The sequence below is a fragment of the Sturnira hondurensis genome, unplaced genomic scaffold (genome assembly GCF_014824575.4).
Source record: "Sturnira hondurensis isolate 20B ecotype Veracruz unplaced genomic scaffold, ASM1482457v3 Scaffold0013537, whole genome shotgun sequence".
In the NCBI taxonomy this organism is placed as follows: Eukaryota; Metazoa; Chordata; class Mammalia; order Chiroptera; family Phyllostomidae; genus Sturnira; species Sturnira hondurensis.
Window position 1 is genome coordinate 3,270,217 of NW_028086168.1, and position 19,267 is coordinate 3,289,483.

The following is a 19,267-nucleotide window of genomic DNA, read 5'->3' on the forward strand; positions in this document are numbered from 1 at the left end:
CGCTTTCCCTCTCTTTCTCCCTCCCTTCCCCTTTCTAAAAATAAATAAAATCTTTAAAAAATTTTCAAGATACAAAACAATGTCCTTTGAGTGAACTTTGTAGTAAGAACACTGGAAAAGGAATGATGATTCAGAAGATTATTTTGTATGCATGTGAGACATATTGTAGGAGACAGCATAACTTGTAACTGGGTAAAAAGTTCTTTTACTGTTAAATGAGAAATGTCAAGGAAAGAATCGCAGCTTTGGGTACTCAAGCTTTCCCATAAAGTTTTAGTTTTTAATTTTAACATGGCTATTTTTCTTGACCTATTTATCTTCATAATTTATATGAAGACAAAGAAGCAAAATGCTCTGAGATACTACGCAAAACCTATTTAATTAAGATAAGAAATAGTCTTGTTAGAATTTTAACTCACTCGAAAGATTTCCCTGTTTGAGAAAATAAATGTTGAACAACATAGTTGCTTAATAAAATAGTACATAAAACTTTTGTGTCCTTTATAAACGGAATAATGGACAAACACAGGATGATATTCAACAATTGGGATTATCCTCTCACGTCCTCCATCTACGCACCCGTTGGAATTAGAAGCATTTATGTAGATCTTAATGTTAGCATTTCTTTTAGTCCTTTCTCAGTTGAGTGAGTAAATGTGAGTGAGTGTATAATTTCCATATGGCATGTTTATTGGAACACATTTACATTCCTATGTTCTGAGCCAGTTTTGAATGTAAATGCTTAGGCATAGATATTATATTTTTTATAAGGGACAACTTAATCTCATAACCACAGTTTTGTCTTCTACTTTCTTGACTGTCATTTTCTCTTTCCTCTATTTATAAAGCAATTTTGTTACTGTTGGTTCTCCCAGACAATTTTACATGGAAAACATTTACCTTTACCTTCCTTATAAGTATCAGAATCATTATGACCTGTAGATTTGATGGCATTCTTGCTTTTATGGGCCCCTAAAGGATTCATGAGGAATGTGCCAGAGGATTTGTTGACCTGATTTCTCAGGATCTCCAAAAATTTTCTAGAATGTTCTGAAAAGTAAGTTTAAAGGAAGTTAAGAAACTTTCTCCTTGGTTTCAAATTCTGTCAGGCATCTATGTTCTGGATTTCTAGAATGCAGACATCACTGTCATCACATGGTGAAGTATTGAAGAATTAAGACTGGGGAAAAGGCCCTGGCTGGTGTAGCTCAGTGGATTGAGCGCGGTCCTGCGAACCAGAGTATCGTGGTTCAATTCCCAGTCAGGGCACATGCCTGGGTTGCAGGCCAGTTCCCAGGAGGGGACTCATGAGAGGCAACCATACATTTATAGTTCTCTCCTTCCCTTCCCCTCTAAGATAAATAAATAAAATCTTAAAAAAAAAAAGACTGGGGAAAAGGTACTTTGTAACAGTCTCTTAGGCAATAGGATTATAGACAGTATAAAGGTATAAATTACTCCAATTGCCCTTGATCAGCGTGACTTTTTCTCTTTTCAACTTGTTGTACATTTTCAGGCTTCCTTTTGATCTCTGATGGGGGCAGGGCTCACAGCTGACCCGATGCGTCTGCAACCGCCAAGGATGTTTTGGCAGGTAGTTCTTTCTGGTTGTGACAGGTTAAATTATTTTGAATTTCATATATATTATATTGATGGGAACTGGTTTAAAGCACTGAGATTCATCTTCGCATGAACGATTTTATTTCCTGTTAGGACATCCTTTTGCTGTTGTGAAGACACAAACAATGCCTATGTATATTTAAAAACGTACATATGTAAGCAAAATATGTTTTTGAAATTGAAGATATTCTTCCTTTTTAACAGTATGCATGAGAAATATTAATGCTTGATTATTGATGCTAATAGAGGAATGTAGAGAATATAGTTTATAAATAACAAGACACATTTTGGAATGTGTTTTCTTTTTATTATATTAGCACATAAAATGATGAAGCCACACTGTGGAAATGTGATTCTGGAGAAACTGAGGGTTTCTCCAGAATCACATGAGGGTGTTCAAAGACATGAGGGTTCTCATGTCTTTATTATGATCCACTTTATATCACCTTTGAAAATATTCAAAATAATACTTTGTGCTGGTTTTAAACTTTACTTGGAACAAAGAAAGGCAGTTAACATCTTTTGTTTAAAGCTATTTGTTAAGTTGCTACTGAGAGAGAATAAAAGCAAAAAGAAATAATATAGTACTTAAATGAGCAAGAGTCAGGTGATGTGGGAGCATTATTTAGGGATAATTGAAGATTGACATTCTGATGAGAGGCACAAAGAAGCGTTAATTGGCTTATTCCAAACTGAGGGCAATTCTTTAGGAAGTATGCTTGAGGATATACTTGGCAATAAATTTGACGGCAAGCATGGTCTCTTTACAGGTTGACTTTATCTGAGATTCTGGAAGGAGAAAACCAAATCTGCCTTCGTCTCGGAGCTCAAAGGCAAATGTGTGCTTGATGCCCAGGTTGTAAGCCCAGTCTAAAGAAGAACCTGGTGTCTGGTCTGTAAGACATAAGCAGTAAATATTTAAATAGAAACAAGTGTTACTGTTTTTCTTGAAATGGAAATTCACTGGTGTAAAATTAGCAATAAAAAATAATTATGTGTACAGTTAATTGCAGTAATGAATGGAGTAGTGGTCTGCATAGTTTAGAGCATAGGGTAAAATAGAATTATAGGTTTGGGACCTACCGCATATTTTAAATATATGCTGCATTTTTGAAATTATGTTTTGCTTGGGTCAGTACCCTACATTGAGTTTATTTCCTGTCTATGCTGATGCAGATGGAGTTGATCAGAGCAAAAACAAGCTGCTGAGAAAATCAACTGAGGCAGGGGATATTGGTCACTGAAAACCCACCAAGGAAAACTATACATATGAATTATGCAAAATTACATTCTTGTTAACAATTCAGGTCTCTTTCTATTCATGTGGCTAGAGTAAACTATTTTATAGTTAAAAGGTCAAAAAAGTTATCTTAAGGGTGTATTTGATCCCCTCATTTATCTTTTCCATGGCAACGTTTTTGAAATTTTACTAAAAATGGTATTATTTGGTAAAAGGATTAAAAATATAAACACATCTAGCCCTGGCTGGTGTAGCTCAGTGGACTGAGCACAGGCCTGCAAACCACATGATTGTGGTTCGATTCCCAGTCAGGGCACATGCCTGGGTGGCAGGCCAGTTCCCAGCAGGGGACTCACAAGAGGCAACCATACATTGATATTTCTCTCCTTCTCTCTTTCCCTTCCCCTCTAAAGATAAATAAAATCTTTAAAAAATATAAACACATCTAGAAGTTATATACTTATCAGTTTATATAGTGCATATAAATACTACAATACATTTATGTATATTTTGCTTTACATAATAGAATAACTATTTTTTTGTACATAAAATAATCTGTGTTCCAGAGCAAGTATCAAGTTTAGTTGACATTAACATTTTAGGTTTTAAAGCTAAGAATTCAAAACTGTGATGAAAAAAGAGACAAATAATGTTTTGATGTAAAGAGATAAAGTTGTCTCTTAAATTTTTCAACAAATATTTATTAAACCTTTAATATGTGCACTGCACTTGGCACTGTGGAGGGTGGGTGGTGCAGGTGCAAAGATGATGCAATTGGTGTCTTTGGGAACTTAGAATTTAGGGGAGAGGAGTCAAAGATGCAAATCAGTTGAGACTAGACAGACTGTGTAAGCACTATAGGAAAGGTAAAATATCTTATGAAGATTTTAAAGAAAAAAGGGCTTATGCCTGGTGACAACAATGGCATTTCATGCTCAATGCCTATTTTAATACCACCTTCACGATGGAGGTGGTATTTGAGGTGAACTCTGAAGAAAGGTCATTTTCCAGATGGGAATGGAAGAAAGGTATTCTGGCCAGTGAACTACAAGGATGGAAAAGTACACATACATTTTTAGGAACCAGTGACATCCAGTGGGACAGGAACAAATGAAGCAGTGAGAATTTGTAGGCAAAACTCAGAAAACCCGATAAATCAGGACACCGTCTTTCGTTCAGGAGACAGTAACAGCTATTTCAATGCTGTGTTTAGGATGACAAACCTGGGCTGGAGTAAGTAGAGACTGGTTCAGAGGTCTTGTAAAAGGAAAGCCTGCCCGAGTATAGACTTTCACTGTGCTGGCCAGAGAATTCAGGGCTTGGTGTAGGGAACAGAGTGGAAGAGTCACAGAATTCGATAAAAATCGGTGAGATTTCAATCTGGTGGCTGAAAAAAGATCCACTTTGTTAACAGAAACAGAAACTTAGAGTAGTGATAGGGGAGAGAAAGTGAAGGAAGTAGGGCACAAGGATATGTTTAAATCAGTTGGGAACTTGGGAAAATCAATTTTGAAATTTTGGTAGAAATGTTATAGGTGAAATTGGCTTGCATAAGATTGATTCTTTTATAATATTAATGTCTCTTTTTGATTCTAGAAAATTTCTTTGATCTGAAGTTTACTTGATCAGATATTTAATATGGCCACTCTTTCTTTGCATGGTATATCTTTTTCCAATTTTCAGTTTCAACCTATCTATGTGATATTTGAATTGGGTTACTTATAGCGTATTGATAAATCACATATTTTAAAATCTATTTCCCAATCTCTACTTTTAATTAATATATTTAGGTAAATTAGTTTTAGGAGTTCAATCTGCTGTTTTATTATTTGATTTTTCTTTGTTCAATCTGTTTTTATTACTCTGAAATAGGAATTTGTTTTATATTTAATATATTTAAGTATATTTAATATTTTATTTTATTTCCTTCTGTTTTGTTACATGAATATTTTTTAGGATTCCCTTTAGATTAACTTATAATAATGATTTTGATTATATCACTTTGTATCATTTTCTTAGTAGTTGCTTTAGGTGTGATAATATACATACATAATATATCAAAATCTATTAGTATCAATGTTTTATCATGTCAAGTGAGTATAAAAAGCTGGAATTTAGGTTCTTTTTCCTTTCCCACTTTTTAAGTACAATTATCTTGAGTACTTTATGTACATTGAACATCACATTAGAAGGGGTTATAATTTGTGATTCACCCATCAGAAGGAAAAAGATAAGGTAATTCATTCATTCATTGCCTAATCCATTGTTCTTTCTTCTTTTCTGCAGTTTCAAGCCTTCTTCTGTTAGCGTTTCTTTGTTATTTAGAGAGCTTCCTTTAGCCATTTTTATTTTTTTAAAGTATATTTTATTGATTATGTTATTACATTTGTCTCAATTTTTCTTTCCCATTTGCCCTGCACCCCACCATCCTCCAGAATTCCCCTCCTTAGTTCATGTCCATGTGCTGTACATATAGGTTCTTTGGCTTCTCCATTTCCCATACTATTTTTAACCTCCTCCTATCTATTTTGTGCCTACCAATTATGTTTCCTATTCTCTGTACCTTTTCCCCCATTCTGCCCTCCCCTTCTCCATTATTAACTCTCCATGTGATCTCCATTTCTGTGATTCTGTTTCTGTTCTAGTTGTTTGCTTAGTTTTTGATTATTAGGTTCAGTTGTTGGTAGTTGTGAGTTTGTTGTAATTTTACTGTTCATAATTTTTGATCTTCTTCTATTTCTTAGATAAGTCCCTTTAACATTTTATATAGTAAGGGCTTGGTGATGATGAACTCCTTTAACTTGATTTTATCTGGGAAGACTTTATCCTTTCTTCCGTTCTAAATGATGGCTTTGCTGGATAGAGCAATCTTGGATGTAGGTTCTTGCCTTTCATGACTTGGAATACTTCCAGCCCCTTCTTGCCTTCAAGGCTTCTTTTGAGAAATCAGCTGATAGTCTTATGGGTACTCCTTTGTAGGTAACTGTCTCCTTTTCTCTTGCTGCTTTTAACATTTTCTCCTTACCTTTAATCTTGGGTCATGTAATTATGCACCTTGGTGTGTTCCTCCTTGGGTCCAACTACTTTGGAACTCTCTGAGCTTCCTGGAAGTATATTTTCTTTGCCAGATTGGGGAAGTTCTCCTTCATTATTTGTTCAAATAAGTTTTTAATTTTTTGCTCTTCCTCTTCCCCTTCTGGCACACCTATGATTTAGATGTTGGAATGTTTAAAGTTGTCCCAAAAGGTTCTTCAGCCTCTCCTCATTTCATTGAATTGTTTATTCATTCTGTTTTGGTTGGGTGTTTATTTCTTCCTTTTGTTCCAAATCATTTAGTTGAGTCCTGGTTTCTTTTCCTTCACTGTTGATTCTTTATATATATATTTTTATTTCACTTTGTATACCCTTCATTTCTTCCTTCATTTTGCAACTGAACTCAATCAATTCTGTGAGCATCCAGATTACCAGTGTTTTGAAATCTGTATCTGATTGGTTGTTTCTTTCCTTGTTGCTTAGTCGTTTTTCTGGAGTTTTGATCTGTTCTTTCATTTGGGTCATATTTTTTTGTTTTGGTGCACCTATTACTAATAAGGGGCAGAGCCTTAGGTATTCACCAAGGTGGGGGCAACTCACTTTGCTGTGTTGTGGTGCTGTATTTGGGGGAGGGATTAGAGAGAGAACAGTTCTGTTTACTTGTTGCTCTGCTCTCACCCCACTTTCTGTCACTTCCCTTGCTTCCAACATGCAAATTGGATTCTTTTGGTGCTGATTCCTGGGCAGGTGGGATTGTGTATATTATAGGACCCTGTGGGTCCTTCCAACAGATTCTATTGTGAGACTGGGAGTTTCTTCCACCACAGCAACCCCCACATATTTTTTCAGCCAGAGGTTTTGAGGCTTTATTTTCCTCTGCTGGAACCCTGGGTTGTGTGGTCTGTTTCGCTCCCCAGTTGTTCCTCCTGGCTTATCCTCATGTGAATGTGGGAACTCACATTCTCCAGCTCCTGCCTTGCCGCTTATCCTTTCCATACCAGGTTCCTGTCTCTGTCTCTCCTACCAGTCTGGATGAATGTTTCTTCTTTAACTCCTTGATTGTCAGACTTCCATGCAGTTTGGTTTTCTGTCAGTTTTGGTTGTTTTTGATTTTTAAATTAGTTGTTATCTTCCTTTTGGTTGTTGGAGGAAGTGAAATATTTCTACCTATGCCTCCATCTTGGCTGGAAGTACCCTTTAGCCATTTTTAAAGGATAGGTCTGCAGTTGAAAAATTCTCTTAGATTTCCTTTGTCTGAGAATGTCTTTATTTTTCTGCATTTCTAAAGGATATTTTTACTGAATATAGAATTTTGGGATGATAATTCTTTTAGCACTTGAAAAATGTCACTTCTTTTTGGCCTTTCATGGTTTGAAACGAGAAATCTGTTGTCATTTGAATTATTTTCCCTCTTAATTATTTCTCTCTGGTTATCTTTAAGAGTTTTTTCTTTGTCTTTTGGTTTTAGAATTTTAATTATGATGTGGTTCAATGTGAGTTTCTTTGAGTTTGTCCTGTTTAGGGTTCACTTAGCTTCTTGGGCATATTCATTTATGTCTTTAGGAAGTTTATAAAATTTGTCTTTATTTCTTCAAGTATTTGTTTTCTAGCTTCACTCTCTCCCTCTTATCTTTCTGGACTTGGATGATATAAATGTTGTAGGTTTTACTATTATGCTACTGGTCCCTGAGACTTTGCTCATTTTCTTTTTTTAGGTTGTTTTCTCTCCTCACATTAGGTGAATTCTATTGTTCTATCTTTAAGTTCACTGAGTCTTCTGTCTATTATATTCATCTTACAATTGAGCTACTCCAGTGAGTTTTTTAATATTTAAGTTATTGTGCTGTTCAATTTTATAATTTGCATTTGGTTGTTTTTTACATCTTGCATTTCTTTGGTGAGATTACTTGTATTTCACTTATTTCATGGCTCTGTAATGCTTGTTGAAGCATTTTCATGATGGTAACTTTGAAATTCTTATTAAATGATACCAACATCTAAATCATCATTTTAATATTGGCATCTATTGCTTGTCTTGCCTCATTCAAGCTACGATTTTTCTCATCTTTGATATAACAAGTGATTTTTGATTGTAGAAATTAAAGATTTTAGCTATTATTTGCTACTATTTTATCTATTTTTGATTATACAAATAAAAAATTTTAGGTATTAGTAGCTGGACATTTTAGCTATTATATTAAATCTGAAATCTTAACTGAAATATATTTTAGCAGTAGTCACCCTGTTTAGGTTTAGTATGCAGGCCCTTCCTAGTCTTCTATTATGACTTGTGGCTCAAATGACAATAGAGTTTTCAGAGCCATTGTATTGCTGTTTTGGTCTGGTTCGTTCATCTGGTGATGTGGGGCTCCAACCGATTCCTGCAGGTGCCTGCTGCATGGAGGAAAAGTGATTTCTTAGCTGGCCTACCTGATGCCTCTAGGGGTCAAACACAGGCTCCAGCCTGTGAGGACAGAGAGCACTTCCCTGATGAGGAAAGTAGTAGGAGAGGCCTGAAGAGAGAACCTTGTGAAGTAGCTGCATATTATACCTATTATTGGAAAAATGGTTACTTTTAGAAGCGTCAGCAAAGACAGACTAGAAAAGAGGGATGAGAAGGCAAACCAGGTGAGTTTAGTGTCAAGGACGGTAAGAAATGGTAAAAAGGGATATCAACAGGGTCCAATGTGGCATGGATTTTGTGGAGCATGTAAGCTGAGATAACTGTACTGGTTTTAGTGATCAAGAAGACTGCCATTTTTAGCTAGAGTTGAATTTAAGTTCATTAGGAAGAAAGCACATAAGGTAAGAGTTTGGTGGCAATGAAAGTAAGGAAAATAAAAATTGTGATTTAGAGTGTGTTAGATATTTTAACAAACTGGGCCAGTTTCTAGTTGTACTAGCTTTCCACTTGCAGTTAAATAAACTCTTCTGATTTAAAAGAATTAAAGATTATGGCTATTCCATTTTGAAAAATTTATGTGAAATTTCTCATTAGGTTTAATAATGGCAATTGAGAAAAAAAATGTATGGTTTGTCCAGAAGGTATCGAGCCATGTAATATGATACATAGAGAGATTTACTGAAGAAGATACAAGATACAAGAAACATTGTGCATAAGACAATGACACCTCATTGTAGGGGCCTTGGGACCTCACACGGTTCTCTCAATCACCATCAGCCCGTTGGCTCCCAATCACAGTATGCCCCATTGCATTTTCCTGAATCTCATCAACAGTCTGAACTCTTTTCCTTCTCAAAGGCGATTTTAGTTTTGGGAAAAGCCAGCACCAAATTTTGGCTGTAGGAGTCTGAGTCACCTGGGTAATTTGATGTTTCACTAAAAAACTGCATGAGATGTGATGTATGAGCTGGCAAGTTCTTCTTCTTCTTCTTCACGAAGAAGCTGTCAGTCACCAGTTACCTATAGCTTGGCCTTCTGAATCATGTAAATAGTTTCTGCAGAGGAATATTCAAGCTTAATGCAAAATTTGATGCAGATTCGTTGCACTGATTGCTCAGTCATTTTGAATATGATGGCCACACAGTACACATGCTCACTCAACAGTGTCTACTGCCCTCACTGACCACCAGTACAGTGAAATTGTCATTGTTCATGCATGCACATTCCAGTCCATTCTCCTTGGCTGCTAGGTTACATTGATGTCATGCAAACAGTTCTTGTTATATTAACAATGTCTGGACTTTTTCTGGACAGACCTTTTATATATATGTATACATATACACACTTATACATAGATAATGGATTTCCATATTTTTGTGGTGTTACTGAGTGTACATTTAATTTTAAGATACTATTTTTTGTATTTTTAAAACCTTAATTTAAGAACCAAAACTCTACTAAGGCATAAAATAAATGCAACATTAAAAGCTTTCTACTAGTGAGAACACAGTGTTATAGAACTTAATTTGTTGACCATGCAGTTTAGCCTTCTATTTGTCTCCATCTATACTAACTAAAATATGTGTATATTTATAAACTATAATATAACTTGCTAAATTAACTCATTTCGTTAATTCCTATCACAACCCTATGATTTAAGTACCAATTGCTGTTTTACAGAAAAGGAAGCCTGTCTTTAGAGTTTGTGATATTAACCATATACAGTATTATTTACTATGTCCATCTATAGTTCTCCCAATGAAGAGTTTTCATTGAGTTCTACAAGATAATTTTTTTTGGTGACAATATTTCTTAACACATAGACATTAAAAATATTTTTACTCCTTTCAAGCCACATTATATGCAAGGAACTTACTCTAATACAATTAAAACTAGTCAAAATAAAACTGAACGGAGCTAGGAATCCAGTTTTAGCCCAAAGGAATTCACATAAAGTGATGCTGGTAAATTAATGTATATTTTTTTTAGAAAAAAGTGTTATTGACATGCATTAAACATAATAACCTGTACTTTTTACATCAACACTAAGTCAAAATTCTATTTTAAGCAAGGGGGCTGAAGCAAGAGATACATGGTCATAAAATAAAATATTTTTTCTGCCCCTTTGTTGTTCCTTAATATAATCTCAGCCTGCATTTCTCTTAGTAGCTAGATATTGAGTGTTGTAAGCTACAAATTTGAGGTCTTGATTTTCTCCTTTTCAAAATGTGTTGTGGAAAACAGTACAAGGTTGAGAAACAGGAGCAGATCTAGCAATTTTGGTGTATGGGAAGGCACTAAACAAGGCACTTTGTCATTAACTTTTTAATTCATGATGTGACTGATACATGGATGATATTAATAATGATACATATGACCTGGTTCTTATTAAGTCAATGAGCTATTTTTACTAACCACGTACTATGTTCAATTATTTCTAAGATGGTAAAGGATTAGATATACTGCCAGTATGCAAAAGTAAACATTTTCACAATTTTTTAACATCAATTTTTGTGCAATTTCAATGTGGCTGCTTTGTGGCAGGGTACTTGGTATACCACTGTGGTCTGGAATGCTGATTTTTGTATGTCTTCTGCTCTAAAGTAATAAAGTCTTTCTATATGTCAATTTTCCAGTCTACAAATGAGAAATTTTGTTCAGATCAGTGGTTCTCAACCATATTCTCATCTTAGGATCACTTCGGGTCCTTAAAAAACAACACAAGTGCCTGGGCCCCACCACAGACTAACGAAATTAGAATGTTTTAGGGTGGGGCCTAACCACTTGTGTTTTAAGAGTGTCTCAGATGACTAATGGGAAGTAAGATATAAGAATCATGAAGTAGATCAGTGATTTTCAACTGGTGGGCTGCAAGAAATTTTAAAACACGCAGCATCTGACTTTTTAGTCAGGGGCATTGACATCTCTTCCCTTAGGTTGTCAAATACATAAATGACAATAGCTAATATAACAATAGCCATTTGGTATGAATGAATCAAAATTATACTTAATTTTTGTCAGATCAGCAAAAAATTAATATTTTTAGTAATTAGTCTATGTGTGCTATGAGGTGAAAATGGTTGAAAATCACTGAAGTAGATCATCTTTTATGTTTCCTCCTGGTTTAAAATTTTTGGGTTTTAACTTAAAAAATTTTGTTGTATCTCATTCTTAGATTTAGATTGCAAGCATATTTATTTTTTTCTGGAGGTCAGAGATCTCTCTACAACTTAGGTATTAAAAATGTTCCCTCAGACCTTCATTTCTGCTGCTATCAAATCAAAGAAAAAAATAATGGCAAATCCTGGACTTCTTAAGTAACAATCAAGATATTGGTATGACTAAACATGAATTGTGGAGTGCCTTTATTTTCTATTCTTACCGAGTCAAACACTTTGTGACCCTTTACTTCTCATGACTGTTTAACACTCAATCAAAGGCTTTATTAAGCATTCACTGCTAAACAATTTGAATATCAAGCTGATGGAGCCCTGTGTGAAAGGGGCAATGCTTTCTAAATCTGAATTCCTTTAAAAGTCTTTTAATGTTATATAATAAACAAGTTAAAAATGCTGCTACACAGTTGTACAGAATAATAATTCTTTACTCGATCCTCTCATTTCGAGTGTGACACAAGATGGCATGGAGCAATGTATGGTATCTTTGGCTGTCTTCCAGTTAGCACGTCCCTCCTTGACAGTAGTAATTGCGCTTTAACTCTTCTCACCTGCCTCTCAAAGCTCCAAAGTGCTGGGCAGTTATTAGGTAGGTGCTCCATAAATCAAATCATTGTGATGCAATGCCATGCATAGCTCTACTATGCTGATAATTTGCATATATAGATGTGGAAAGTGTGTAACAATCCTTTGATTTTCTAGTTGCCACTTGCAAAATTTATTCCTGTTTAGAACCTTTTGGTTTTTTTGATGCTAAGAATATCTGTGTGTTTTTCTTACTTATGATGTAAAAGTTGCTCTTACATCATATCTGGGTGGCTTATCTGGCCCTGCTATTTCTCAGTATTCACTAAGTAGACTGCTATTTTAAACAGGTGTTCAAGTCTGCTCTCTTGTGGTTTACTTTGCTTGCTTTTTGCCCACTCACATGTCTAGATGTATCATTCGTTTTGAAACCTTGTTGTCATCCACTTGTATGCATAATGAATTCCCTGCTTGGCTATTCAGCATGATCCATTTGGGTGCTGGAAATTAGCTATGTCATTGTTCTTTTCCTTTAGCCCATTTGCCAATGACTGGTGGATAGGTGATTGCTGATGAATGTTCTCTAGGAATGGGACTTGTCTGTTTTTTTGCCTTTTTCTTTGTCATTTATCCAATTCCACCAAAAAAAGCTGCCAATAAGTTGGTTCTAGAAGTTGTATATGAAGACTATGGCATTTTCAAATATCATGCCAATTGTTGAAGGTGTTAGACTTTCAGTTCAAAGTTTATTCTTTTAGCCTGGGTTAGGGAAGTGGTTTTTAAAGTTTGGCCAAGTAGAGCTAGTGCAAGGAATCCATAGGTTCATATGCACATACTCATTTTTTTCAATACACAAATTCTAAAGGTATAAATAATAGAAATAAGTTTGAGTGGTCCATGAAATGCAGTCTTCATGCTAAAAAGTTTGGCTATCATGGCTCTAGAGAGTGATGTGTGCTAAATGAAGTTCAGTCTTGTGGTTTCAGTCCAAGTTCACTTTTTTTGGATAAGTCCAAAAAGAGTGAGCAAGTTCCTTGAAACTATTTTTGATGTTGTCCAGTACCCCTCACTGTGCTAGATATTAGGTGGTGTAAGAGGAGATAGGAAATATGATCCTTATTTTTGAGGAATTAACTTTTGTTAAGAAGCTAAGGTGTTGTAAGCAGTTTCATTGGGAATTTTCTGTTAAGTTTGGGTCTAAGAACTGAAGCTCAGAAATGGTTTGGAGAAAAGGAAATTTTTACTGAAGTATTTTCAAATTAATGCCAGTGGGATCTAGCCACCAGAGCAGACACGATCTCACTTTCCAGAGTCTGAATGAATGGTTTTGATTGGTGAAAAACAAATGGATTTATCTTCACTGCTTTAATATGGAACAGCCTAATTACTATAGCTGCAAAAACCCAATGGGTAAGCAGTATGCACAGTGGTCAAGATCATGGGCTTTGCATTTTGTTAAAACCTGGGAACGACCGCCAGTTTAGCTAGTTACAAGTATTGCCCAAGTCATAAGGTGCTGTCACAATTAATTGAGATAGTGAAAATCAAGGGCTAAGCAAGTGTCTGATAGGTAAGAAATATGTCAATAATTTAGAGTGCAGACAGAAAGTAAAAATAGTGCAGAGTAAGAGTAAGAAGTGGTGCTGAGACAGTAAAACAGAACAACAGAACTAGGACCCTGTGACCTCCTTTTTTAATCTACTGAGTAGATTTGGGTTGAACACAGTAGGAAGGGGCTGGTGAGAGACAGAAAACTGGTTTTGTATGATCAAAGTGGCTCCATCTGTGGGCCTACCGATTTTTCTACCAGGAGCAGGGAAAAAAACTGTGCTTGCTTGGGAGACTAGCCCAAGTAAGAAAGAGTCCATTTAAAATTAAATGATTAAAAAAGTATCAACTCTGCCCCAACTAATTCTTATTCTTGTGAGCATAAAATGTGTGGTTGGAGGGCACAGGAAGGGGGATGAATTAAACTGTAAATTTGTCTTGATTTAATAACTTTTGTTGACCTTGTAACCTTTTAAAAAGCTCAGTATACTTTGTTTCAAGAAAGATATTACCCTCACCAACAGCAGATTTTATCCCCCAGATTCACATTTAATTCAAAATCACCTGTTAAAACTAAAGGTCAAATTAGCAATTCCAAATGTTCTAATCCTAATTTACAAATTATATAATTTCCTTTAATGTTTATAAAAAGAATTAAGGAAAATGACACATTAAGTAACAGGAAAAAACTTACAAATTGTTGATGCTGTTGGACCATAGACATAGTGGGTTTCATAGCGAGTTGATAAAACTTTGGTGCCGATCTTTGCAACTTTGGTCTAGAGAGAAAGGGAAGTTAGGAAGTTAGGGTGCTATGTAAGTGCCATTAACTTACTGGAGGTTAAAAAGTCCATTTTAGCCCTGGCTGGTGTAGCTCAGTGGATTGAGCTCGGGCCTGTCAAGCAAAGGGTCACTGGTTCAATTCCCAGTCAGGGCACATGCCTGGGTTGCAGGCCAGGTCCCCAGTGGGGGACACATGAGAGGCAACCATACATTGATGTTTCTCTCCCTCTCTATCTCCTTCCTGTCCCCTCTCTCTAAAAATAAATAAATAAAATATTTTTTAAAAAGTCCATTTTACTGGTTACTTGGTATTTGAAGGTCAAAATAAAATAAATGGTTAAATAAAACATTTATTTTCAGTAAGATATATTGTCATTGTGAAGACTTCTAAATGTGAAATCAGTTATCTACAGTAATGTCTTATCTCCTTTTGTGATTCTATTTCTTTTCTCTCTCTCCTTCTTTCCCTTCCTCTGTGACTTCCTCCCTCTCCTCATTCTATCATGCCTTATAATAAAACATATCTTTATTCTTTCACATTTTTTTCTGGCTTCAGATTTTTTAGCTTTTATATATATATTTAACTTGAATTTATTGGGGGTGACATTGCTTCATAAGATCATATAAGTTTCAAGTGTACATTTCTATACTATATCATTGATCTATATACTGCCTTGTGTGCCCACCACCCAAAGTCAAATAATTATTCATCACCATGTATTTGGCCCCCTTTATCCTTTACTGACCCCCATCCCCCTTCCCTCTGGTAACCACTGTTGTCTGTGTCTATGAGTTTCAGTGTTTATATCCTACATTTAAGTAAACCATATTGTTCTTAGCTTTTTCTGTCTGACTTATTTCACTTCGCACAATATTCTTGAGGTCCATCCATGTTGTTGCTAGGTTCAGATTTTTGTCTCTTCTAAGCCGTTTTCTCCCTTGTTCTTCTTTTCTTCGTCTTTATAGGTTCCACATCATCACAGGTCTTTCTTCGCATCAGAGTTTAGCTTGTCAGGGCGGAAGAAGGGTGGTCGACTCCTCTTTAAAATAGTTCTGTTAAATTGGAGCTTTTCTTCCAGAGCAGCATTCCATGATCTTTAATACACATTAGTGTTTTGTGCTATGAGAGCGATTTATTGGAACAAACTGTAGTGGAATATAGTTATTAATGTATTTGTAATCAAATGAAGTTTTTTTAGTCTACGTGTATAGTGCATATAACCAAGAAACATTTTTTCTTAATCGATTTAGTTGCTGTGTAAAAACTCTTACTTTACTCAAATGGTTTCTTGTATATATTCCTAGTTTTTAATCCATAGTGCTGTTTTTCTAAGGGCAGATTGAAGTTGCATTGCTGTGTCTTTGTATAAGTTGTTTATACTCATGGATTCAGACTCTCAAATAAATTGGTTAAATAAATGATTCTATGGGCCCTGGATTGCTTGTACATTTTCTCGGTTGCAAATACACAGATGGTTTTGCTGATTGGTCCAAATGTCTGCTTCAACTCAAAATCAAATGCTGTTTTGCTGAAACAATTGACTGAAGTCAGAATGACAATTGTGTGTCTGTCTTCAAAATTAAAAAAATTTATGAGGCAGTATTTGAACCATATCTTTTACTGGATATGTTGTATTTGCCAATCACCATGGGATTTAGGACACTAAATTTTATCTGCTTTATTTCTTTTCTTCTACAGCAATTAAAATATTTCTTTTCTTTTTTTTAATCCTTACTCAAGTACATGCTTATTAATTTTAGAGAGGGGGAAGGGAGGAGAGAGAGAGATGGAGAGCACATTGATATGAGAGAGAAACATTGATCAATTGCTTCTTTTAGGTGTCCCGACAAGGGACTGAACCTGAAACCTGGGCATGTGCCCTGACTGGGAATCAAACCAGCAGCCATTTGATTTACAAACTGATGCTCCAAGTAACAGCCAAATTGGCCAGGGCAGATATTTATTTCTTTATATGGATATTCATTCATTCACATGGCTAGTTCTTGCAATTCATTGAAACTCATATGTACAAAATTTTTAAGAATTTATTTATACATTTTTAGAGATAGGGGAAGAGAAGGAGAAAGAAAGAGAGAGAGATATCAATGTATGGTTGCCTCTCATGCACCTTATACTGGGGACCTGGCCTATAACTCAGGCATGGGCCCTGACTGGGAATTGAACCAGCAACTCTTTGGTTCTCAGCCCACGCTCAATCCACTGAGCTACAGCAACCAGGCATATGTACCATTTTTTAAAAGCTAACAAATTAGTCTCCATAGAATGGAAAAGGATGCATAGTGGATCATAGTTCTGGAAAGACTGTTCTTAGGAAATTTTGCAAACATTCTTTGGATGGTAATGTTCTTTCTTTGGATAGTGATCTGGAGGATGGAAATGCAATGGACACCCTTAAATCTGGTATCTTAGGGATAAGAATAACAGATATCTTTGCTGTTCTACTAAACTTTGGCTGTGTGTGGTTTCACCGACATACTGTAAACGTTTAACAATCTACGTAGTTATGGAATTCTCCTCTGGTGGCCTAGAGACATTTCTTCCTACTGGCTTGATCTTAGAATCATGTTGAAAGATTTTATTAGCTATATACTTTTAATACATAAAAATTAATCTAAGGATATGATTTTAACTCTAAAGTAAATTTCATTAGTTCTTTTCTCTGGTAGTAAAATGTGGAATTCTTTTAACATAACACAAGTTTTTTATAAAGACCTGATTGAAAGTCAGTGGTGGTGTCAAAGCATAAATCACAGGCTTTTTTCTACATACCAGTTCCTCACTGTTAGGTGGCAATTTTGATGTATATCCATATGGGAACAATAGCAGCTGGGAGTAGGAGTGTACGGTGATGTAGGCTTTGATTGATTTCAGGTGGCTTTGAATGAAGTCAGCGACAGCTTTGGTCTCTTTCTCGGACTCTGCTGCTGGGCCCGGATAGGCGTCCTCACATGGGCTTTTGGTGGTAGGAGAAGCTGCAGAGGACATAGATGGACGAGATCACAATCTGCTCCCCTCTTCAGCACAGCCACCACTTCTGCGGTGGATTCACAAAATGTTTGAAGCATTCTATTTATTTATTTTTATTATTTGTCTTTAGAGGGGAAGGGAAGGAGGGAGGAAGAGAAACATCAATGTATGGTTGCTTCTCGTGCATCCCCTGCTAGGAACTGGCCCCTGCCGGGAACTGGCCTGCAACCCAGGCATGTGCCCTGACTGGGAATCGAACCGTGATCGCCTGGTTTACAGGCCTGCGCTCAATCCACTGAGCTACACCAGCCAGGGCTGTTTGAAACATTTTAGCCTACCAGGTTTACAGGGCCCCTCTATGTTTCTGGCGTCAGAGTCACTGCAGACTAACTTTGTATGCACAACTCAGAGTGTAACAACCTTAGCTTGCTGGAATGTTCTTAGCCTTTGTTTATTTTCCCCTCCTTTGTCCACAGTAACAGGAATGACAAAGCAGAAGCAGTCCAGGGCTTGGGGCCAGAGAGATCCCAGCTCCAATTCAACTGCGTTTCTAACTTGCTAGGTACTGGCTACATTCTTTGAACCCGAGTTTCTTCAACCTATTTTAGCAGGCAGTCAGCAATTAGGGAAGCTGCTAGTATCATATTCATTATAGTAGAATACAATTAAAAGTTGGGATTTTCCGCAAAGCTAGATAGCATAAAATATTATGAATTGGGATAGTGGCCATTTCTCTGGGAATATATGTAATAAAGTGATATTTGTGTAGCAACTACAGAGTCATATGATATTGCAAATCTTTGTTTATTATTGCATTTTCATTAAACCTTTCATTCTCTTCTCTCCAGATGTTTCTTTTCACTGAACCTCTAAAGAACTATCTGTACTAGTCTTAACCACTGGTATTTCTTAGTTTTAACCACTGGTATTTCTCAACTTTTATCAGATCAGGATAAGGAAGGACCTTAGATCTCTCTTCAGATTATTTGAATTATTGTACATCTGACTTGTGCTTAAATTTTAGCAAGCTAAATATATTGAGATAGTTTGATAACCCCACACCCCATTTCCTCCCATATTACAAAACATTCATAATGCTTGTTTAGCATTGATGATATCTTTCATTTTTAGATTAGAAAATTAACACTCAGGTAAAACATATCTTTACTGAAATAAGTAGGTGGTTTAAGTAAATTTTGTGTCTAAACACTTATAGCTTTTTTCCTTGAGATCAAGTCAACTCACAGTTCCACGAGACATTAAAGTTCCTGTTGAGGTCAGTGCCAATGCATTTGGAGTTTTGGTTTTTGGAACGATTTTTTCTCCACAAGCGGTTCTGCAGGATTAAATGACAGAAGTATTTACAGCAGATCAGTTTGAGTTTTTCAATTTGATCCTTTGAGATCCTCTCTGCAAATTTCTACGGCTTTACTTGACATCTATCTAGTTAAAATGAGGCCCTTTATTATAAAGAAAAATTTATTGTTTTCTTACTACTTATAATAGTTTCAGAAATATTGCTTTTATATAAATATTCTAATTCAGTTAGTTTTAAAAACTGTGTATTAGTTCTCATTATTAGAAAATATAAATGATGTTCTGGAATTACCTATACTTAAACTATAACTTCATTACATCATTCACCACTTATAGATTCAGATATAATACAGGTCAAATTGTGACTATTGGAGCATACTTTTCAGGAGAGAACTTGGTGTCATAGTATCTATCTGAAAGTTCATTATTAATCTTATTTAGCAGCAACAGGGAAATAAGGGATCCTGTTAAAAGACAGATAGATACCTGTGTCACTTGTTAATTTATTTTTGATATAATTGTTGCTCCTCAAATTTTGTTCCAGGTTGATGAAATAAAGTGACTTTTGCTTGGAAGTCAGTGACTTGACTTCATAATATCTTTCTTTCAGTGACTTGTATTCTTAGCTAGAG

General features: G+C 35.7%; 1 protein-coding gene across 1 annotated transcript in view; it reads right to left on the reverse strand.

Moving 5' to 3' along the window:
- Positions 1-2,153: 2,153 nt before the first annotated feature.
- CPA3 (carboxypeptidase A3) overlaps positions 2,154-19,267 on the reverse strand; it is a 35,438-nt gene continuing 18,324 nt past the window's right edge. The window contains exons 8-11 of the mRNA XM_037061857.1: positions 18,564-18,654; positions 17,121-17,323; positions 14,241-14,325; positions 2,154-2,514 (exon numbers count right to left, since the gene is read on the reverse strand). Of these exons, the coding sequence (XP_036917752.1) occupies positions 2,327-2,514; positions 14,241-14,325; positions 17,121-17,323; positions 18,564-18,654 (567 nt within the window). The 3' untranslated portion in view covers positions 2,154-2,326. The remainder of the gene's footprint in view (positions 2,515-14,240; positions 14,326-17,120; positions 17,324-18,563; positions 18,655-19,267) is intronic.